This window comes from Mauremys reevesii, linkage group 3 (genome assembly GCF_016161935.1).
Source record: "Mauremys reevesii isolate NIE-2019 linkage group 3, ASM1616193v1, whole genome shotgun sequence".
Taxonomy (NCBI): domain Eukaryota; kingdom Metazoa; phylum Chordata; order Testudines; family Geoemydidae; genus Mauremys; species Mauremys reevesii.
This window is the reverse complement of record NC_052625.1, coordinates 33,642,669-33,666,031: the sequence shown is the minus strand read 5'-3', so window position 1 is coordinate 33,666,031 and position 23,363 is coordinate 33,642,669. Positions and strand designations below refer to the sequence as shown.

General features: G+C 40.2%; 1 protein-coding gene across 5 annotated transcripts in view; it reads right to left on the bottom strand.

The window, feature by feature from the left end:
- Positions 1–23,363, bottom strand: part of SPTBN1 (spectrin beta, non-erythrocytic 1) — a 200,866-nt gene that overhangs the window by 52,763 nt on the left and 124,740 nt on the right. For all 5 annotated transcript variants that reach the window (XM_039532700.1, XM_039532701.1, XM_039532702.1 and 2 more), the window contains 15 exons: positions 22,898–23,049; positions 16,569–16,742; positions 14,806–14,897; positions 12,412–12,492; positions 11,390–11,505; positions 10,104–10,216; positions 9,308–9,495; positions 8,243–8,360; positions 6,211–6,369; positions 5,395–5,697; positions 4,188–4,341; positions 2,674–3,544; positions 2,420–2,557; positions 1,015–1,771; positions 603–805 (listed from right to left, as the gene is read on the bottom strand). In XM_039532700.1, the coding sequence (XP_039388634.1) occupies positions 603–805; positions 1,015–1,771; positions 2,420–2,557; positions 2,674–3,544; positions 4,188–4,341; positions 5,395–5,697; positions 6,211–6,369; positions 8,243–8,360; positions 9,308–9,495; positions 10,104–10,216; positions 11,390–11,505; positions 12,412–12,492; positions 14,806–14,897; positions 16,569–16,742; positions 22,898–23,049 (3,619 nt within the window). The remainder of the gene's footprint in view (positions 1–602; positions 806–1,014; positions 1,772–2,419; positions 2,558–2,673; positions 3,545–4,187; positions 4,342–5,394; positions 5,698–6,210; positions 6,370–8,242; positions 8,361–9,307; positions 9,496–10,103; positions 10,217–11,389; positions 11,506–12,411; positions 12,493–14,805; positions 14,898–16,568; positions 16,743–22,897; positions 23,050–23,363) is intronic.

The following is a 23,363-nucleotide window of genomic DNA, read 5'->3' as shown; positions in this document are numbered from 1 at the left end:
TTTAGACTTGTGGAACCAGAGAAGGCTAGTTCTAAGGCTCCCTCAATTCATAATATAAACAGTCTATGAATGCTCTGATACAATGAAATAGCAACTGTTTCACAGCCAAATCCTACTTTTAGCTCACTATTTCAAATGTCTCCAGAAGGAGGCAAAGGTCATATTTGATTACGATTAACCCATCTCATTTTTGAAGCATTCTGGTTCCTAATGTTTTTATAAGACAAAGAAAACATACCATATTCGGATTTTCTGATACATCCCTTTGCCTTAACCATCTACAAGAAAACTGGATTAAAACATACAGCGGTTGAGTTTCAGGTCACTTAGGTCAGCTTCGCACTGGTGTAACTCTACTGAGTCCAGTAGATGTAAGAGAGAGAAGCAAACCCACTTTCCAGTATACTTCATCTTAATTCCTTGCTCCTAGGAGCTGGGGTTTTCTACATCTCAGTACTAATCCAACCGGTACCAGCGCTTCATGCTAGGAAATCTCCACAGTCCAAAGGATAAAGGCAAATTCAGAAACGAAATCAAGTTCTGGGTGAGCAGGCTGGGAAGTTTGATGCACAACAGTTACTAAAACTCTTAGCAAACTTTACCTGTCATCAATAGAGTCCACTTTCTCTTGGATCTTGTCAGAGTTAATGTTCCCATCACTAAAGAGCCTTCTGCCAGTTTCTACAACTGCATTGAGCTTTTCCTCATTGGCATCCATTGTGGTCATGAAATCCTCCTGTTTTCTAATAGCAGCTTCTGCTCCTTCCAAGGTAGTGGGCATTTCAGTATGGGCCAAAACATACTCCTTTTAAGAAAAATATATCAGACAAAAAAGCATAAGACATGTTAATTGCTATCTGCTTGACAGAGAGAGCTTCCCCATACCGTGAACGCGAGAGTGTTTTGACGCAAAAGATCATTTTTGTGAAAAGAGCTTGATCTCTTTAGCTAGGCGACTGCAATAAGTGGTGTGAATTTGCGTGAGATTAAGGAACTAAATTACTGTCCACTTACCTGGTTATTAAGAAATGCTTCAGCTTGCTTAGTGTCTCTGAGAAACAGCTGGTAGGCATGAGACTGTGAAAGGAGGTTTTGCCTATTCTCCCACATTTTGTGAAGCTCATTCCACCCAGTGTCCAAAGCCTGCAGGCGCTGGCGTAAGAACATATACTGTGCATCAGTTTGTCCTTGGGTTACCATCTCGCCCATGTCTCTCATTTTCTGGTAGTCTTCCTCATAATTGTTGATTTCGTTCTTAATATTCTCATGCTGAGTGAGCAGCTTTTCAGCCTCTGTCAGTGTGTTTGGCATATCCTCTGAGGCAATCGCAGTCTGGGTTCTGGATAGCCAGGACTGGAAGTCGTCCAGGTCACGCAAAAACTGCTGTAGTTTGCTTGCCTCTCCAAGGGACTCTTCTCGGTTCTTGAGGGTGGTTTTCATTTCTTCCCACACATCGCTGATTTCCGCAAGCCTCAACAGGATGGCCTGAGCCTGGTCAGGATGTTCAGATTCCAATTTTTCAGCCTCTTTTTGCAGGTCACTTAGCTTAGCCTCAATGGCTACCAAATCACGTTCCATACCCGTCAACTTCCTCTGAAGGGCCATTACTCCAGTCAGATCATTGCCCAGATCTTGTGTGGATTCAATTACTTTGGTCTTTTCCCTGATCCAGGATTTAGTTTCATTACACTCAAGATGGTAATTCTGGATACTTAGAGCAGAGATAAGAGCATCTTTCTTTCTGTCCACCAGTTCTCTGAACTGGCTCCATCTAAAAATGGGGAGGAGAGAAAAGCAGAGAAACTGAGGGTAATATACAATAATGGTAAAGTCTAATGTCAACATTTCTGAATGAGGAAAATGGCTGAAGTAAGCCTATTGAACTTTTAAATAACCTCTTTTTGTTTTTGTTTCCCCTCCCCCCCACAGTGAGCTACAGTGTATACTAGAAAACACCAGACAGCAACGGACTGGATCTCAACATTTTCACTTTTTGCAGGGTCAAATATTTTCTGCAGGTTACACTCTAACTCTCTGGATTTTCTGCATGGTGTGAATGCACATGAAGACTAGAACTAAGAATCTAAGACAGGTTTGTAAAATATGCTGTTCCAGTTTATTTTTACAACAAAATATTCAGTACAGTAAGTCTTCATATTATCACAGATTTATAGCTACAGTACTAAGGGCCTAATTCAGAGTCCATTGATGTCAATGGAACAAATCTGGCTTTGAATCAGGCCCTAAGAGAGAGGCAGAATTTAAAAAAAAAAAAACAGAACATCAGTTTTCACTAGGTGAAAATCAGACCCTGACAGTGTCAAAAACATACATATAAAATATACAGAAACACAAAAGAAACAATGCTACCCATCTCCTCTAATCTCAGGTTTCCACATGTCATCCGTCATTAACCCACCTTGTGTTGAGTTTGTCTTGCTGAGCCTTGATCTCCTTTTCACTTGGATGACCACTGTGCATCAGCTGTCTAGCAATTTGATTTACCACTGCAACACGGGATGCCTGATTGTTCATTTCTGGTTCTAAGCTTTCAAATCTGAAAAAAAAAATCACAAAGGCATTGGGAACCCTCAGTCACAGACAAGATAAGACTAGAGTGAGGCACACAGGTAGCTGATGTACAACAAGACCTCCTCGCAATTCTATTCTCACCTGTGTTGGATCACTTCCAGGTCTTCAAGCTTCTCTGGAATCTGCATATTGTTAAGCCACTGCTCCTTTTCATCAATCCAAAGTTCACAAGCATCTGCTTCACTGAACATCTTATACAGAGCAAGGGTATCTTGCAGAGCCTGTTTACGGAGCCGTGTCAGTTCAGCGACCTCTTTGTATCTTTCCTCTATTCCAGACAACCTGCCTTGAACATCTGGAGATTCGGCATGTTCCTGAGGCAGAGCTTTTGCTTGTTCATGCAGTGAGTCAATGGTTGGCCTATAGTTTGCAATCTCTTCAGCAACATCTTTGTGTTTCTTGACCAAGGACTGAGTAGAATACTCATCATGGCCAACATCACTACTGGAGACAATTTTGAGGATGTCCAACATCCATGCATCAATATCATCAGCGTCAGCTTGGAACTGATGAAGAAGAGAGGCTTCCTCCAGGCGTTTCTTCCTAATGGCAGACAGCTCCTCCAGGTTAGCCCATTGCTCTCGCATATCCTTTATTCTCTCTCTAATTTTTTCAGACCCAAAGTGCTCCTCAGCAATCATACCTTCACCTTCTTTTATTGCCTGCTGGAAGTTGCCACTACGGCCACTCATTTCATCTTCAAATGCCTTATGCTTGCTCAAGAGACGGACAATGCTAGTTAGGTCCTTCCCATAGTCATCAGATGACAAGATCTGCTCCTTTTCTCTGATCCAGCCCTCTTCTTCTGCCATTTCCCAGAAGAATTTCCACAGACGCCTGGATTCTTCCAAGCGAGCTTGGCGTTCAGCTGCTAACTGGCACAGCTCTTGGTAACAAAACTCCATATGAGCTACACGATCTCTGATCACTTGTGGATCACATGGTTTGTAACCTGTTCAGACAGAAATGTATTAGAGTTCAATCTCACTTATTTTTACCTGTAAAGACAGAGCACCTCGGACTCTTAATGCTTGCTTAGTAGGTCTCCATCACAGAGTAACAGAGTGCAGTAAAAGACCAGTGTTTAAGGGAATACTGGTCAAACCTCACTAAGTAATTTGTGTGTAAATCCTGAGTATTCTCTGTGAATTAAAAAAAAAATTACTTTGGATTTACTACCCTGATGAACTCAAGAGCAAAATTGCAGTATAAAAAACAGGCACATTTTACTCTAATGTAACTTAGTGAAATTCCTCTTGATTTACATTAATGTGCATGAGATCAGAGTCAGATCCAATAACTTGAATTGTAACCATTAGAAAGAGGTGTAATGGGAAATCGTAAGGCAAAAGGAACAGCTATTAGCTACTAGTGTGAAATGCCATGCAAAATGCATTGCCTTGATGAATTCTGAGAAGGAAACCGGCCAAATTCACCTCTGGCATAAGTAAATCCAACTTGAATCAATGGAGTTGGGCCCACTTATGCTGGTGAATTTAGCCCAATGCGTATTATATGGCTAATAAAGCTCAATAAATACGTAACCAAAATTATTGGCTCTTCAAACCTAATACATATGTAAAACTACAACTTACCATCTCCATCTGTGGCAAATTTCTGAGCAGATGCATTGACTCCCCGCACTCGTTCAGCCTGAATAGCAATGTCTGCCTCCACTAGTGCATGTTTCTGTAACAGGTCCTCTACCCCTAACAAATGCTTGCCATAGTCTTGAGATAGCAGAAGCACCTGCTCAAAGAAAGCAAGTTAAAAGTGTTGAGATAGTCACTGTTAAAACAATCTACTTCACGCACCTCACAGAAGCACAGAACTAGAGATTCTCACCACAGTGCAACTGGCTATATGGCAAAGGTCTCCTTTACAGTTACAAGACCCCAGGCATCAAGTAGCATTTTCATGACTGGGTTTTCATTTTTTCAAAATTCTTGATTTAGCCAATATAGCACTTTTACGCCACTTATAAGCATAGAGTGAGCAATAATTACATATGATGGGCCAAGTTCGGCTCTCAGTAGACTGGTTTAAAACTGGAGTGATACCAGTAATTTACATAGAGCCATTACAAATTTACACTGGTGACAATATATTTCAGCCAATATTTTCAAAACTCTATTACACAAAAAGGGCTTCATTGTGCCATTGAAACGGTCTTGTGTTGGGGAGGGTGCAGAGCTGTATTGCCTAGTGGAGCACTGGGAGACGGCACTGCACACAGCTACTGCAGCCCTTAGGGGGGTGCAGTGTCATTCCTCTGCACAGCCAGTCGGCTCTGCTGACTAACAGGCAAGGAAGAATGGATGGAGCCCTGGCCCTGCCCTCCTCCCCAGCCCAAAGACAGGTGGGAAGCAGTTTGCGTGTTCTCTTGAGCACAGCAGCTGCAAGTCTTCTTGGCCCTCATGGGAGCTGCACAGCTGAGGAAGAGAGGTCCTTATCCCCTTCCACCCACATGTGCACCGAGTAAAGGGTCTGGCCCAGAATGAGTACTGTAGTGAATGTAAATCTGCCTTCCCCAGACAGAGACAAACAAAAATAAAATATTACTTTGTTTAGAAGGTGAGAGACTTGGGTTTTTTTGTAGCTGTTTTAATTTTATATTTTAAAGAGTCCAGCATTGTAGATCAAGAAGTGAATTGATGTATGTAAATGGGGAGCTCCTGTTTTTGAACATTTGGTTATAGAGACATTATGTTTAAAACAAACATAATTCAAACAGATAAAGGACATGCACAATCTTTAATCAGCAGCAGTTTCCTGCCATCATCTTATCTTGGTGACATTTACCTTCATTTCATCCATCCAATCCATAATATAAAGCATTTCCTGGAATATCTTTTGCAGACCAAGGTTCATCTCCAGTCTTTGTCTACGTGCCCTGAGAAGCTCCAGCAAGTACTCCCACAGGCGTATAACATTGTCTTTTCTTGCGGTGATGCGTTTGATATCATGGTAATTCTCAGTCTCAAGTTCCTTTGCAACAGCAACTACCGCCTGGACTCGTTCTTCATATGCTGCAATGTCTGTTTCAATGGCCTCGTGCTTTTTAGTGGCAGCCTCCACGGCTGGAAGGTCAAAACCAAAGTTATCCTGTAAATGCACAGAATTCATTTTAGTAATGCCCGTGCATCAAAAATGCGATTGCTCAAACAAAGCTGTGTAATGTTACTGTTGATTATTCAAAACAAATTTGCTAACAACTGTGGCTTCAAAATACTGTGAAAATACATCCATTGATAAAAACAGTAGATATACTATTGGGAAAATCATGAATTGGCCTTGCGGCAAGGGGACCTTATAGGCATTTTCTGTCTCTAATGTCAATTAATCAAGTTCATCCCTGGTGTAATTCCACTGAATTCACTAGCCATTTACTTGGTTCTACCATTTCATGGAAATAGTGAATATTGGGGAGACATTCCTGCATGATTTTCTACTGAGTACAGACGTGCCAAATTAGTTCAGAGGGAGCCTAACACACACACAGCACAAACTGTAGGGCACCAAGCATGAAGGAGGGAACACGCATTGCGCGCAGAAACTGTATCCCATAATTACTCACGGTGATAAGTTTAGTCATACAAATAGTTCTGAAAGCACCACCTGAGAAACCAGTCGTTGATTTTCACTCAGCCAAGTTTCTCTCATAGCTGCCTTGCGATCAAATCTGCGTGCAAGTTGTTCCAGTTTCTCTTGTCTTATGAGCTCATTTCGCAGTGCCAGTTCTCTTTCATGTTCAGCTTTTTCCAGTCTTTCCCAGGCCTGAAGAGATGGAAAAAATGCATCATATTCTTTAGATTCACATTTTTAAATGACTTTGAGAAATCACATCAACTTTGCATGAAATCAATACTGTGGACCAAAATTAATCATAGAATCATAGAATCTCAGGGTTGGAAGGGACCTCAGGAGGTCATCTAGTCCAACCCCCTGCTCAAAGCAGGACCACAGTTTGAAGTAATTCCTGATGTAAATTCACTGTGGCCAAAGCAGTTACATAAGGGACAAATTTGGCCCATATTGTTTAGTGAAAGAGCACAGGACTGTCAGGCTTTATACCCAGCTCTGCCAAATGTGTGGCCAAGGCAGAACTACTTAAACTTTCAGTTCCTCAATTTACCTGTCTATGAAATGGGTATAAAACCTGCCTACCTCACAGGAGTGTTGTGAGGACCTTTATTTATTTGTTTTAAATCTGTTTTTCTTTTTTAAGCAAAACAATTGGTTTGAATTTTATGTGCAAGTATGTTTAATCTTTTCCCAAAAGAGCTAAAATGTTTCCCTTTTAGGGAGGGAAAATATGATTCACATGTTCTCTCTCCTAAATCATTCCTGGACATAGATCTTTAAGATATGACTTTTAGAAAAAGAGCAGAACACCGGGGTCTATTTCTTTTGTTGTATGACATCTTTTTTTAAAAGTAAAAAGCGGTTCAAGTACATTAAGCTATTGCCATAAAAATTACAAATTAAAATCAAGCTAATCAGCATTACAGATCCTTCTCATAAAAAAACAAAGATACCCCAGTTAATCAGACACTATCCTAGATTCCTCTAAATCCTAACAGATGTGACTTTGCCTGAAACCAAAGTATTTCAGGCCTTTACAGGCACAGGAGCATAACATAAACAGGGGAGTTGTGCAGTTTATTGCTCTCTCGGATGCAGAGCGAAACGCAGACACCAGCAACAGCTGCTCTGGGAATTCCAAGCATGATAAAAAGCAAATTAGGAAGGCTCACAGTTTGAAGTTATTTGTTATCCCCAAGAGATCTGGTCAGACCTGTTGCTGTTCAGCCAGCTGTAGCTGAGTAACAGCTAGTTGTATAAACCCTGTCTGGGAACCAACAAGATTGTTCCCAGTGGCTTCACACAAACCTTCTTCTTTCCTAACTCTCTCGCATAGTGGACATTAGGTCAGAGAAGCTTACGGGGCAAATTCAGCTCCCTGTTCTGTGGCCAAGGAAGACCCTTGATTCACTGTGGAACTCTGTTCTGCTTTAGCTGCCAGGGGGCTTTGATGGCTGGTAGAGTGCATTGGAAAATGGGGCTTAGGAGGCGCGAGGGGGGGGGGGGGAAGAAATCACTCAATGTTTTTTCTCTTTTCTGTCAGAGAGCATGCCTACACAGCAGCTGGGGGTGCTAGCCACCCAAGTACAATCCCCTGTACGCAGGTGGCTAGCCCCAAGTGCCAGGGCCACACTACTATTTTTAGCGTGCCAGCTTGAGCCAAGCTAGTGCGTATCTGTCTACCCGCACTGGGAAGCACAATCACAGCTGCTCTGTAGATATATCCAGTGAGTTCTAAGGGGCGGGACTAGCAAAAAGCAGGGCAAGGCCAGTGGATCCACAGGTACACAACACCAGTCACCATTTCCCCCAGCAGAGAGAGCGTATGCAAGTGCTGCAGATGCTGCTGCAGCCTTGAGGCTACATTATTAGTGGTTACCCAGTGTGGCCAGCAGGAAATGTCGTTCTACCCCCTCAATCCTTTAGGATCCCCTGAGTCAAGCCAAGGGTTGTGGGGTTGGTGCGGGGGACAGTTTTCTCCCTAGCAAGCTGGAAGTAAGATTAAAAGAAAAGAAACATTTGAGATGCACATAAGGAGCTGAAAAAACAGAGTTTATGCTTTCACCTTGTTAATGTCCGAGATGAGTTTGCCCTCCCGTGGCATGTACACTTTCTGATTGTTAGCCCTCATTTTGCTTTGGATGGTGAAAAGCAGTACTTCTAAGTTTCCTTTTTCTGTAAATCTAGACAGAAATTCCCAAAAGAAAATAGGGTTAAAATGAGTATTTCATCACTTCTAATGAACTGAAGTGTGCTTTCTTGAAGGACTGACGTTGTCCATAGCTCAGTAATACAATTATTATTGGTCCTTTTTTTCTGTTTCATTCTGTGTGAAAGCAGGAAGGACGGGAGTAGTGCCCACGAGAACCAACTGGTTCAAATGCCACAATGCTTGCACAAAGTCAGCCGATTTATTTTTCTATATTGAAATCCCTCGGGGAGGGGGGAGGCAGATTTTTTATTTCATGAACTGACCTAGTTAATCTACTGACACAGGAATTTAAGGCTAGATCCAAAGCTCATTGAAGTCAATGAGACTCTTTCTTTTGAATCAGACCTTTAGAACACTTCTTAGAAAATACACTTATTTTATAGGCACTATGAAACCAACCGCAACTGTTAATGCATCTGGATGGTGATTATTATTAATGAAAACTGCATTAACAGATGATACATATTTATAGGGTCTTAACATTGCATGGCAGTTTACAGAACTAGAGAGACTTAGTTTCTTGTTACATCAGCTTTTAGCATTCAAAGTTATGTTTTGTAAAACCACAGACACTTGCTCTTGATCTGGGATAAACAATGAAATCCTATTATTAGCTGTGTACTTGTATTATACAGTGCTGACATGCATAAATGCGGCATTATTGTCTGATAATGATATGCTATAGCTCCTTGTTGTACATTACTATGAGTAGTTATGAGTAGTTGTTGTGAGGCATTATCTCCTCACTTCTGAGATCTTGCAAATGGCATAGTATTTTCTTGTTCTACTGTGTGTGTGGGTGAGTGAAAGGGAATAAGCCACTCTTGAGTGATAAAGATCAGGACTAAGTAGAAGGTTTTTAAGCTATTTTCTTAAGATGAGATTAATAAAAAACAAAAGCAGAGTGATTGAGTTTACTTGGGTGGTTTCTCCACTGTGCGGTAAGTGTTGAATGCCTGTAGCTGCTGTTGCACACCAACCAGCGAGTTGGCAAATTTGCGATTGTTCAGGATGATAATAGTTTGTTCAATCCACTCAAGAAGGTCAGAAGCCAGCGATTCATATTTTTCAATCATTTTCTCTGTTTCAATAGCATTGTCAAGCACCTGTAACAAGCAGCACAAAACAACTGAGGAACAAGGCCAGACCAGTTCAGACGCATTTCAATCCTACATCTATGTAAAAGAGACTGTGCAGGGGGACAGGCTAATTCTGGAGTACAAGAGGGGATAGGATAACTGAGGAGTGGGGACCCTGGACTGCTCTGCAGTGAATTCCCATGACCCCAGGCAAATTGAGGGGCAGGATGTGGTGACTGATCGACTGAGAAAGGAGTCCCATTCAGTCTGTCTCAAGTGCAAGGATGGTGGCTGCTGTGCAAAGTGGGAGAGAAAGCACATGCGCTTTTTTAAACAAGGGACTCCTCAAGGCTGCAAAGAGGGGGAGAGAGAAACTCTTGGTGGTGGGGAGCAGTTAATGGGCAGGAGAAAGCCGCATCTACATAAAGGTAACAAGCAAAATCAAATATCAGCTAAATGGTTTTTGTTAAGATACAGATGGAAATATCAGGAAAGATTAACCACTTCCTATATTTTATAGGACTATATAGTGTTCACGTCCATGATTAAAAGCTAACATATACAATGGGCTGAAGCGCTCACTAGAAATGAGTGTTTAGTTTGCTGCATCACATATAAAATCTTAGCTTGCAAACCTTTCCAATACGTTTTCCTTCAACAGCTAATGCTTTCATCTTAGAAAAGTAGTGGTAATATGTCACCACATAGGTGATAATTGACTTTTCATCAGGATGGTCAACACTGATATCTGAAAACCAAATAAGAGTTAATTTAGTATGCTGTGGGATATGTGGTTTGAAACAATGCATACAGTGCTGACAATCCACTACATAAGACTCAGAGATGTGGGTTCAGTGGCCTTTCAGCTTTCATCTGAAGTCTAGCCTTATGTGCCTAAACTAAAATACATTTAGTGCTTCTGAGTTAGTCTCAAATTCTTTGGTAGTGGCAAGTATAGAACTCCATGGCTACTAAGTGCTGTATTTTGTGTTAGGCTTACAGAATGCAAACGGTCCTTGAAATAAAGGACAGGGAGTCATGACCTTTTGGTTCTATTCCAACCTCTGCCGTGAGAGGCTGATATTTACCTCTCTTCACAGGGATGTCGTGAGGCACAATGTTTGTCAAACGCTTAGAAGAATGATGTTATGATAGTATTACAGAGAGGAAATTCCAACATCCAGCACCACGGAGCTATAGACTGTTACCCACACTCATATTTAGAATTCACAAAGGCAAGCAAACCCAGCTGGATATTTGTTCAGGAGAATCCTTTAATGAGTGCAGAGGGAGAGTAAATTATTTCCTGTCCTTGCAGAAGTGCTGATGTATTGGAAAGTCAGCGAGAAGAAACTTGCCCAGTGACAACATGACGTTTATCTGTCCTGTGACACTAAAGCTCCCTATTCTAATGTTACCTTCACTTAAAACTATATGCTGCACATGAACACTAATACTCATTGGTTGGCTGAAAAAATGCTGCTAACAATTCTATGAAGAATGTGTCATCTATATTTTAGCTTAAAGAAAAAGTTTTACCGTACAGATGAGAGAGATGCTTCTTCACTGGGATGTTCGTATGTTTTATATACAAGGCCAGCATGGTGGTCTATTTACAGCAAAACACTGCCACATGAGAGAATGAGAGCTCAAGTCCTGGGATCCTTGACTGGGAATGAAGGGAACTGGGATTGAAGGTCCCTTGTGGAAGGGAACATCTCGAGCTTCTCTCTGATGTCCTACCTACTCCTCCTCAGGAAAATGCAGGGAGTGGTACTGATAGGAGAGAGAGCTGCATCCAGTTGCCCTTCAGCAGAAAAATCTGCCACAAAACATCACCTTGGGGCATGGAGGGTTGTAAAAAAGGAATGCCATTCCTCCACAAACAGCCAGTCAATGCTGTAAGGGTAGGAATTCTTACCCTCTGGGTCCAGAAGCTTAGTGAGACCAAGGTGTTGCTCTGCCAGGTTAAAAGCATTCTGCAGATTGTAGTGTGCATTTGATTTCTTCAGCTTGTCAAAATCAATCAGATCAGGCCTAAAAAATAAGAAAAGTCCTTGATTTCCGCAATATACATGCATGTTACTTTAAAATGAATGAATAAAAATAAATCCGAGACACCCAAAATAGCAGTGGTGACCTATGGAGCCAAATTCACCAGGGATGAATTTGGATCAGATTCTAATACCTTTACTCGTACTGTCCAATACTTTACTTCTCAAGTAGTCGTACCCCTTTCAGTGGGACACTGAAGGAGTAAGGTACCTCACAATATATGCCAGTGTGGCACAATCTGGCCCATGATAAAAATGGGGATAATTTACCAGGAATTAATGTGACTTAAGTGAATAAGAAAAAACAAATAATCTACAGCCAGGATTGTGCAGCCTTTACTCACATTCGTGAGCACCTACTTGTGCAAGTAGTCACCAATGTGAGTACAAGTGGTATAGTTTAGCTCCTAATGAACATTTAACCTAGGGCCAAATTCTGCCACTTACTAACACAGAGTATCACCATACTGCACAAGTAGCCCCCCATTGAATTCAATGGTGCTAGTCAGCATAAGTAAGGGTAGCACATGTGATACCTAAAGAGTAACTGTTTACTTAGGTACTGCATGGACATTGCAAGGAAGGTAGTCAATCACAAAAGTGATACAATCACATATGTATGATTTATACACCTGAATACAAATGTAGCCATTTTGATGTGCAACGCCAGCCACTAGCACTGGGGTGAACTGGCAGTGACATGAAGAGCTACAATAGTCTGATTATTTTGCTGCATCTTTCGCCCATGGGACTCTGCAATGTTCTTGCAACCCATCTTCAACTCCCACAGATTTAAAAATCAAACAGCAAACTACTACACTACAAAATTGTGAGTACACAGCAAAAGTTTCATCTTTCTAAATCTATAAAGAATATCCCAAGGACATACCTGTGTTTATGGATTAGTGCGTTGAAAGCCATCCCATCCCTCCAGCTAGTTGTAAAGTTGTGAATGTTGACATTGGGATAACTGACACAACAAAAACCAGAAAGAGCATAATCAATATAGCATTCCTGCTCTGGCCTTGCATATACGTCAATGGAAACTGGTTGCAGGAATGACAATTAGAACATAAGGGAGAGATGTTATCAACCAGCTACTAAAGTTTCACAATCATAATAACTATTTTCTAATCATGTCAATAGCAAGAGGCAAGAACATCTCAGTTTTCCTTGTAACACTAAAAGAAAAGATATACATTCTACGTGTGTGATAACCACCAATTTTTTTTAAAAAGCTAGAAAAGTAATTTTAATTTTTGGTGCCAAGTCTGCAGTCTGCATTGTTCCGATCTCTTCAAGTCTGAAGTCACTTCTTGACTCAACAGCTGAAAAATTATTATTTTGGAGTACTAGAAATATTAAATATCAGAGAGGGATAGGAACTGCTGGAGAAGCAGAACAGAAAGTTTAAGAGGAATGACCTTTCCCCACAAATGCTTTTAACCAAGAGCTCAAGATTATGAGTGTGATGGTCAAATTTGTGCCTAATGGATTGAGCAGATTCAAGATTCATTTTATCAGTGGTTCAGGGACTTTCAAAGTTTCTGGAAAATGTTCAAGTTGTTTGCAAACTTTGGTTCAGGTGAACTCTCTGAAAGGGAGGCCTACGTTTCACTAGAATTACTTAACTGCGCTCAATTTGCTATACATCCATTCAAGTTTCATGAAGGAAAGAAACATAGTGGATTTCTATAAATAATGGATAGCCAGTTAATAGCAAGAAGTCTACTATTTGTGAAAGGCATTTTGGAAGCACTTCTGTTTATGTAAGCCTTCTTTCTGAATGTGAAAGAAATCAAAACTTTAATTGCCTAACAAATTCAAACCTGCACTAAATAATGTGTGTGGCTACCTCAGAGGCAGCAGGACACCAAGAAGTCTGTTTCAGAGAAGCAGCAACAGTCTTCCCATTGATACTCTTTTTCCTTGCAGCCCTCAAAAGATATCATGGGGGCCAAATCCACCAAAATTTAGCATACGCTACAAGATTTAACCAAGACAAGCTACAGTCCTTTGACCTTTAAAACTCTTTCCATTACATAGGGTGAATTCCATTGCATGACACTGAATTCCTATAAAAAGCGACACACTATTTCTGCAGGTTAGATGGACTTTCAGAAGACTAGAATTGTAGTCCTCAGAACTATACCACTCTTGAGACTACAATGAACATCTTTGTTTCATTAAATCCTTTTGCCCAGCCTACGCCATCCACAAAAAAACAACCCCCAACTTCTCCGCCCCAAAATGCAACCCCACAACCACCTCACAACCAGAAAGAGGGCAAATTATATTATTCAGATGTTAGAGTCTTCTGAGAGTCTGCCTTGAAAGGAGAGCGAGATTCAAAGTTCTTTGTGTTCCAAAGATATTCTAGGAAAAGATACGGAACACCCTACTCAACAAACACACAAACTCAAAAAGACTGCATTGATTTTCAACTACCTACGCTTTGGCCTGCTCCCACTGAAATGAAAGGGAAACTGACACTGACTTTCATGGAAACAGCTCTTTGTTCTTAGTATATTTTCCAAAACAAAACATGAAGAACCAGCAGCCCAGGATTATATAACACAGAATCTTGTCAATCTCACAATAATAATCCAACGATCCATGAGCAGAACACCATTGTTTTGAATGACCCAAAATTCCACTGAAAACACAGAGAAGACTTGCAGCAAAGCTTCTGAAACAGTTAAAATGCTAGTTATTGTATACATTTATGACCTCATAAAAATTAAGGGAAAAAATCTGGTCACAAACATGCTTCAGTGTCATCACAATCTCACAACATGAAGGGGGGGATAGCTCAGTGGTTTGAGCATTGGCCTGCTAAACCCAGCATTGTGAGTTCAATCCTTGAGGGGGCCACTTAGGGATCTGGGGCAAAAATCAATACTTGGTCCTGCTAGTGAAGGCAGGGGGGTGGACTCAATGACCTTTCAAGGTCCCTTCCAGTTCTAGGAGATAAGATATCTCCAATTATTTTAAAAAAAAAAAAAAAAAAAAGGAAAGGGGGTGTTGAGCTAGTAACCTTTCCTGAATTCTCAGATTCTGATATTTAGCAAGTAGGAACACATGAAAGAAACATAAGTAAGCCAGAGTTCACTGACTTGTAAATATAAGCTTTTCATATTAATTCGTCCATTTCTGTTGATTACCTTGTCTTAGTTCAATCCACTTAAGGGAAGATATGTGTTTATACATTTAAAACAATTTCAGTGAAAACTCAGAATGCTGTAAGAAGAGTTTTTCAGATAATCTTTTAATCCACACTCACCCAGCTGTCTTCATCTGGCACCACAGGAGCAAAGCATCCTTAGCAGATTTCTTCTCTTTGTTGTCTTCAGTTTCGACACTGATATCTTGGATCTAAAAGTCACAAATCAGTTTTAATGAAATCAATTATGCACATTTCCAAATAAATAAAATAAATTTATTTTATTTTATTTTATTTTATTTTATTTTATTATTGGGGGGGGAGGGATAGCTCAGTGGTTTGAGCATTGGCCTGCTAAACCCAGGGTTGTGAGTTCAATCCTTGAGGGGGCCACCTAGGGATCTGGGGCAAAAATTGGCCCTGCTAGTGAAGGCAGGGGGCTGGACTAGATGACCTTTCAAGGTCCCTTCCAGTTCTAGGAGATTGGTATATCTCCAATTATAAATATAAAAAAAAAATTAATACCAGAGCAAAAGCAACACAGAAAACCAAGGAACAGCAACACAGAAGAGCAGCAGTGCACAAATCATTTATATTCATTCACTTTGAAGAAAAATAAGATGAACAGCTTCTTTTGCCTTTAACTTACCATAAGGTATTTTTAAAATTCCATGGACAAACAATTTAAAATTCACCAGAAACATCCGATTCAAATTGTCAAAACAAACCCTGTTTTATACAAAGCTATGGCCTAATCTTGCAAGGTTTTCTGTGCTTCCTGCAACATTCTGAGTACTCTCAACTCATTTCAGTGGGAGTTGAGGACGCTCAATGCCTACAGGCAGCACTCAGCATCTTGTGAGATGGAAACCTTAGGGACAGATCCCGGGTACTTAGAAGACAACGTAGTTTGTCAGAGTTCAGTGGAACTAGAATTTTGGCTTTAGAAGCAACACAACCGAGTATGCTGAAGTCTACAATTTTATTCACTTTTAAAGATGGTAACCTATGAGCAAGTTGACAATTTTAGCCTCATAAAGTCAAAGTAAACCAAAAATATTTTACTTCGAAAATGTCAGACTTTCTGGATATACTGCAATGTTATATTTTACACTGACTTCGTATCAGGATAGCTGTAGAACACAGAAATTTTACAATAAATCTTTTCCTTACATGTAAGGAACAAAAGGGAGTAGCACTGTGACTGCCATAAAAGTTAACTGTGTTAGCGGTTAGTTCAGACCAGTTTAAAAGTTAAAGAGACATTTACTTTTCAAAATTACATTCTACTCCACTGAGATGGGAACTTTTCTCCTGTATTTCATACATATTCAAAGAACCAAAAATACTCCCACTCATTGTTTGCATGGTTTTAAGTAAAGCCATAAATGGCAAAAATATTAAGATTTTGAACAACTTTGTGGCTGTCAAGAGTAGAAAGATAAGAGAAATAAGCTTTATACATTTACACTATGGGTTACAACTAAACTGTGGAACCTCTACAAATCACTTGCAGTGATTTTAATTGTTTACACATCATATATTGAAATACCCTGATAATGAAAATAAAATAGTTTAGTTTGTTCTCTGCGCCTTGTATTTACCTATGTTTTAGAAAATAGTATCTGAATTATAGACAGAAAACGTAGGCTGACAGTTCTCATTCGCTTTCTGCTATGGATCAGTAGCGCAACTTAGGCATCAATCATGCAAGCTGCTGTCCATTGCCGTAAGCTCCTGAGCATGTCCTGCTGAGTACTAACTACCCTCCGCTCCCCTTGAAGTCAGTCAGGGGCACTTAGCACTTCTCAGGAGGTCCCCAGTAAGGTGGAGGATCAGGCCCACTGAGAACAAACATGTAGAACTCAAAGTAATTTGTTTACCTGGAATCTCAGAATAATGGTCCAAATAAGGCCAAGAGTCAGCCTGTGATTCCCATCCACAATATCATGGGATCCCATGTTTTCTAGATGCACTCTTTGTTCTTTCAGAAACTGGAGGGCTTTATCAACATTCTCCAAACAATGGATGCGCATCCTTCCCTTGGTTGGTTTGGGCTACAAGGCAAAACACAGACAGGGAAAAAAGAGATTACTGAAACTGCAAAAATTGCTTCTCAACCACTCAGTCTAAACAGGTGCAGTCATCTACAATTTCCATTCTCTGTCTGGCAATATTATGTATTTGCTCTCCAGATGGGATTTAACGCTGATGACAAAATTAAAAACACAATTCATGATCTGTGGTCACACACCATTTTAGGGGCTAAGCCTCATCTCAGGCTTTGACCCACATGAATCCCTTTCAATCTGAGGTAAGCATTTCTTCCTTGAGAGAATAGGTTTATTTACTTCTTTCTTTAAATTGTTTTCCTTGTAAAACTCATTTTTAAAAGGATAATGTTGCTGTGTGGTCATCTCTGGCTGAAACATGTATCCAAACCAGTCAGAGGACCAGTGCATCCCCAACCAACTGATAATGTCTGCTTATGGAACCAGACAAAGTGCCACTGGTTACCACACCCAGAGATGATTGAGGATAATTTGGCCGATTTAAGGAGTGAAAGTGAACATCTTCACTGAGAACGTGATCAAGCCTCTGAAGCCGAAGTGAAGGAAATTTCATTCTACCTCCCAGTCAAAATACGCTGCCACCATCCTCCTTTCACCCTTTTCAATCCACTACCTTCATTTGCTATCTGAAAGACTAGTGATTTTGCTGGGTGTGTATAATGGTATGTTTTACTGACACACTCCTTTCTCTACCAGTCAGCCAGATTTGTTTTTAGAGTAATATTTGCTGCATTGGGAAATATATTAAATAAGCAAGCTCACCAATGCATGAACACAATAAAGAGAAATGATTAACTCCAGAGGACATCTCCTGCCAACATTTAACTCTTTTAAAGGCAGCTCAGATTTGGTCCCTAAACAAACCGATGAGGCACAATGAAAAGGAAATTTCAAAAGTTCTTTAACCCTTAAAGACAGGCAGATTTTCTCAAAATAGCAGAATACATTTATTCCAACTGATTTCTTTAAAAGAAAAAAAAAGGAAGACAGCAATGTGAAAGTAACATTTTTGATCAATGTAACCAGGCAAAACTATGAACGCAATAATATCGCTTGAAAGTCAGGTATAAAACAGAATAAAATTAAAGAAACTTTGTTCTGTAGACAAACATTGCAGGTGAATATGAAATTCGGTGCTCACTGACAAAACGCTAATCCACGCAGTTTTCTTTGTTTTATTCAGTGACTGTAATTAACTGGCCACTGAAATAGCTCAGGCAAAATCTTTTCTTCAGACTGTACTCAGGAGATAGAAGGTCTCAGCCAGATTTCTGTTATGTATCCTAGGAACAATGGCCTGAACAACCTCAGTAATAAACATGAAACGCTTTGCTAAAAAGATACGCTTAAGGACACTGAAGTGTCAGCAGTCACTGGTTTCACTTCAAATTTCTGTGACCACAAGTTCTCTTTTGGGGGCAGCGTGGCCTAAGTCAGCATTAATTCTGATCCAGGGCGTAAATTTCCAGGGACCTGATTCTCACTTACATGACGGCTACTTTACACCACCCTGGCTATGTAACAGGCCCTCAAAGTGGGCAGAAATTACATTTCCACTCTGAGGCTTCCACACACTGTCAGAGCAGGCCTTAGTGTACACAAGATCTCACATTTACAGTTTACACAAGGTGCATGCAGACCTTATTGTGAAGCTTCCACAAAAAGTATAGTGGTGCTATCTTGAAGATTTCTAACAGGTAATTAAGGACCAGATGCTATTCTCATTCAACTCAGTAGGAGTCATATCATTTACCTAAATGGGAACAGAACTGGACACTAATGTCTCAAGACAATTACAGGGAAAATGTGTCATTTGGCTAATAGTGACAGAAATTCCTAAATCAAAACAACATACTCACAGAGGTGTTTTATAGAACAAATTAGTTAATTAGTTTCTGGGACTTTGTTCTCAAACTACAGTTGAACACATATCCCAAAGATAAGAATACAGGAAATATAACCTTCAAAGAAGGCAAATTATAGGCAAGACTTTCTGACTCCTAAACACAGATTTCATGTGAAATACAAGAAGACGTAATAAATCTGAATGAGTTAGACCCAGAGGACCACTCAGATTAATAAAATGGACAAATTCCACAGTGTCTAACTGACCCCGACTGCACTTTGTGACTGGCAGGATTCAGCCCAGCATTTCACTGATGTCTGCCAGTTTAATCTCAGGCACAGAGAATCCATGGTGGAAAGTCCACCAGGAGGCAGGCTGCAGAAGAAGAAACTGTCCACTATCCCTCATTCATCAGAGGGTATTTAGCTCATTCAAACCATTCCTTATCTTGTTTCATTTTATTAAGAACTATGTCCTGATCATGAACAAAAATTAAATAAAAAAAAATAGTTCCATAGCCCATGTGAGGGGGGTTGGGTGGAGGTGTCATCTCTTCCGGAGACAAACGGAGACCCTAAGGGATTGGTCATTCCAAGGTTTTCAAAAGCTTTGGGCCAGATTCACATAGGGTAGCTCACTGTGGTGTAAAATGCATCTCCCAGAGCCAGCCTGGGCCTTTATATCAGAGAGGATGTTTTTCTCTATGTAGCAAAGGAGAGGATACCATTCTTTTCTACTGTCACAATCTGTGTGTGATGGACTTTCCAACACTGGCATAAACTGGTGTAATCACTTGATTGAAATCTGCTATGTTTCCGGTTGATAATGTATTCATATCTTACAGTGACCATAAAATCCTTTCTACTCCATCAGTAACTAGGGAGGATGTTAAAGAGCAACTATTAGAATTAAATGTTTTAAATCTGCAAGATTAGATAACTTGCACACAAAAGTATTACAAGGATCAGGTGAGGAGCTCACTGAATTATTAGTATTGATATTTTAACAACCTTGGAACAATGGGGAAGTTTCACATGACTGGAAAACAGCTATTGCCATATCAATAACTTAAAAGTGGTAAATGGGATGACTTAGGCCAGCTAGCCAGATACTGAGCACAGGCAAATTCATGGATAGGGTAATATGAAATGCAATCAGTAAAAAAGTTAAAGGATGATAGTATAATTAATGCTAATAGTAGACAATCAATTGAACATGAGCTCTCAGTGTGACACTGTAGTTAAGAAGGTGAACGCATGGCTGCATATGCAGGGGAATATCAAGTAGAAGTAGGGAGGTGATATTACCTCCATATACATCATTAGAGAGACCATCACAGGAGTACTGTGTTTTTTCTTGCACCCACAGTTCAAAAAAGATGTTGAAAATTTGAAAAGGGTTCTGAAAAAGAGTTACAAGGATGATTTGAGATTTGGTCTGTTTAAATGGCTTGACCTTTGAACTTTCAGAAATTCCAAAGTAATTATTGAGCAGTTATCTAATTAAAGAAGAAACTGAGCTAAATTCTGTTTTATGCAACATACAATACTTAGCTTTATTTCTCTATTTGGGAGAAGCTGGTTAACAGTATGTGAAACCAAAATTACCATTTTTTTTTCATCCTGACTGGATTCTTTCCCACTTTGCTCAGTGGTACTTTGGCATGCTGTCTTGTTGCTTCTAAAATCTTGGCATATTCAAGATTTTATGTAATAAGATCTAGACTGAAAACTGGACTGAAAATCACGTCTATTGAAGATTGGAGGGTAGTATACATTGTACCTATATTTTAAAAAGATACTAGGGTGATCCCAGGAATTATAGACCAGTGAGTCTGACCTTCAGGTAAACAGGATGCAATGATTATTAAAGAGTTGTCATAACTGAAGTTATTTTGGGTGCCTTAATTTTGTGGTTCCCAACCTGAGACACCTCAAAGGTTTTCAGAGATGTATAAATTTGGCACCTGAAGATTGGGGCATCCCAAATCACCACACCTTTTTTGAAAATTTAGGCCTCAGTGACTTGCTCACGGGCAAACAGGAAGTCTTTGACAAGGCAATAAACTCCGCTCTTCTGCATCCCAGGATAGTGTCCTAACCACTGGACAGTTCTTCCACTGGACTATTCTTCCATGTTGCATAATGAGGGCGAGAATTTGTAACAGGAGTGTAAGGTTGTTATATATTTTATTGAATGATTATTAATTGCATTTAAAATTTAAAAGTAACAGAGATAGATTCTGTCTCTAGTTATCCCAGTTGTCCTGACTTTCTAGGTTTGCTCTCTAGATGGTAAGCTTTTTTGAGCAGAGATTGTCTCGATATCTGGGTCTTATGGAGCACTAAACACACTGTGACAGTTAATAACAAATAAAAAATAAAGGTAATTACAAAGAGCAACAGAATTTCAGCAAGTAAGCCACTGTGCATAACTGTCTCAAAGTTTCATGAATTACCTTATCTATATCCATGTTTGCAGTGGAAGGCATGCTAGAATGTGCTGTTTAAACAAAGGTTGGTGTACTCACATTCTAAAGCTGAGATAACAGTGCTAAAATAAGAATTTGTAGTAGTGTTGCAAACCACTACTATGCTATTTTAATGGTGATGTAACCACAGATTTAACATTCTCACTAGGAAAATGCTGCTGGCTTGGCACTATTACTCCCAATATAACAGCATATGTTCTATTTCAGTGTTTCCCAAACTTGGGACGCCGCTTGTGTAAGGAAAGCCCCTGGTGGGCCAGGCCGGTTTGTTTACCTGCCGCGTCCACAGGTTCGGCCGATCGTGGCTCCCACTGGCCGCAATTCACTGCTCCAGGCCAATGGGAGATGCTGGAAGTGGTGGCCAGTATGTCCCTCGGCCCACACTGCTTCCAACAGCTCCCATTGGCCTGGAGCAGCGAACTGCGGCCAGTGGGAGCCGCAATCAGCCGGACCTGCGGATGCGGCAGGTAAACAAACCGGCCCAGCCCGCCAGTGGCTTTTCCTATACAAGCAGCATCCCAAGTTTGGGAAACACTGTTCTATTTGAATACAACATCCATTTTTCAAACCTTGGTGAGAAAAAAAAAACACCACACAGAGAAAGTTGCATGGCTGGTTTGAGTTTCCCCATAGATAAAGTAATATGTGACATCAAAATTCACTTCAGAGCAAATAATTAAACTGAAATTAAGGGATGAAACTGCGCTGAAGGGTTTGCAGACTTGATACCTGAAACAGTCTAAATTTTACAATAAAGACCAACTCTGATCTCAGCTACACCACCGCAATTGAACACAGTATCTGGAATAAGCACTGTCTGCAGTGAGTACATCCAACACCAATACCACACTAAAATAAATTATTCAGCATAAAGGAATTTATTTCGAGCAAAATATAATACACACACATACTAAGTATATTTAACTCCTATTATAGAATATTGGGACAGTGTACTTATATGCATCTCAGAGTTTATATAATAAAACAGTATTTGGAAATCCCTATATCAAGTTTTGCTGTACTAACACAGCACCGTGGGGCATATGTCCAATTTTCTATGCAGGGTCTTAACCCATATGGCTTCCATTAATAAGACCAGTTGATGACACCTGATTACACAGTTGCAACCTCATGTAGCCTTGGATCACAGCTGTAGACCTGAATTCCTTTGATAAGGTTGTTTTGAGAGCAGGTACATCATCAAATGATCTGTGTGGAAAAACTAGTACGTCACCATTCCCTAAAATAGACTTCCAATAGTCATACAGCACCACTTTTTACCACTGGAGTTTTATTACACCCAGTCCACAGGGTCAATCTTCCCTCAGATACTGACACTCATTTCCAGTTGGTGAGAATGAGAACTGCTCACATACATACCTGAGGAAAAAGTGTCACCCAGAGGATTCTAGTTCAAGTGGCATACACCCCTAATCAAAGACAGCCACAGCCTGCAAGGTGCTGAGCACCTTTCAGAGCCTTCATGGATTCCAATGGGAGTTGAGGCTGCTCAGTACCTTCCTGGTAGTGCTCAGCACCTCACATGATAGATGAGACTCTAAAGGTTCTAACTCCTACTGAAGATAATACAAAGACACTTCAATGAGAAGTGAATCAAGCCCTTACTTATGTTAAATACAATTTTTAAAAATTGATAGGAAGAGGTTTCTTAAAAATATGGGGTGAAATCCTGGCCCCATTGACATTAATGGGAATTTTGCCACTGACTTCAATGAAGCCAGGATTTCATCCATGGTTTTAATGATGTGATGACAAAAAGAATATAAAGATATAGACACTTACAAGTCTCTCTCCTGAAAGAACTTCCAGCAGTTTGATAAGCATCCGTCCATCACGAAGATCAGTGTATAAATCTGTAATTCTACATGATACACGTGCCAAATGTGAATTAACCCACTTTGTGAAAGTCTTCTTCTGAACTGCCTCTCGTTCATCTAGGCAAAGAAATAATACAGGATTATTCTAAACAAATCAAAGCTTATGCACAGATATAAGATAATGATATTCAAACCCGTGTTCCAATATATTCAAATAAAGAGGCTTGCTAGTGTCTCCAGAGGAGTTTTTTTTTAATCAGGACATTTCACAGAAAATCCAACTTTCTTATTTTATAGTATTTTCTGATGAAGTCAAGAGAACTGATTTCACTGGGAATTTTGCCTCAGCAATGTTTGAGGAGTAAATCTGGACTATGGACTTCAGGATTTGGCAGCAGAACCTGTTTCTTAAAACGCGAATAGGTGACTTG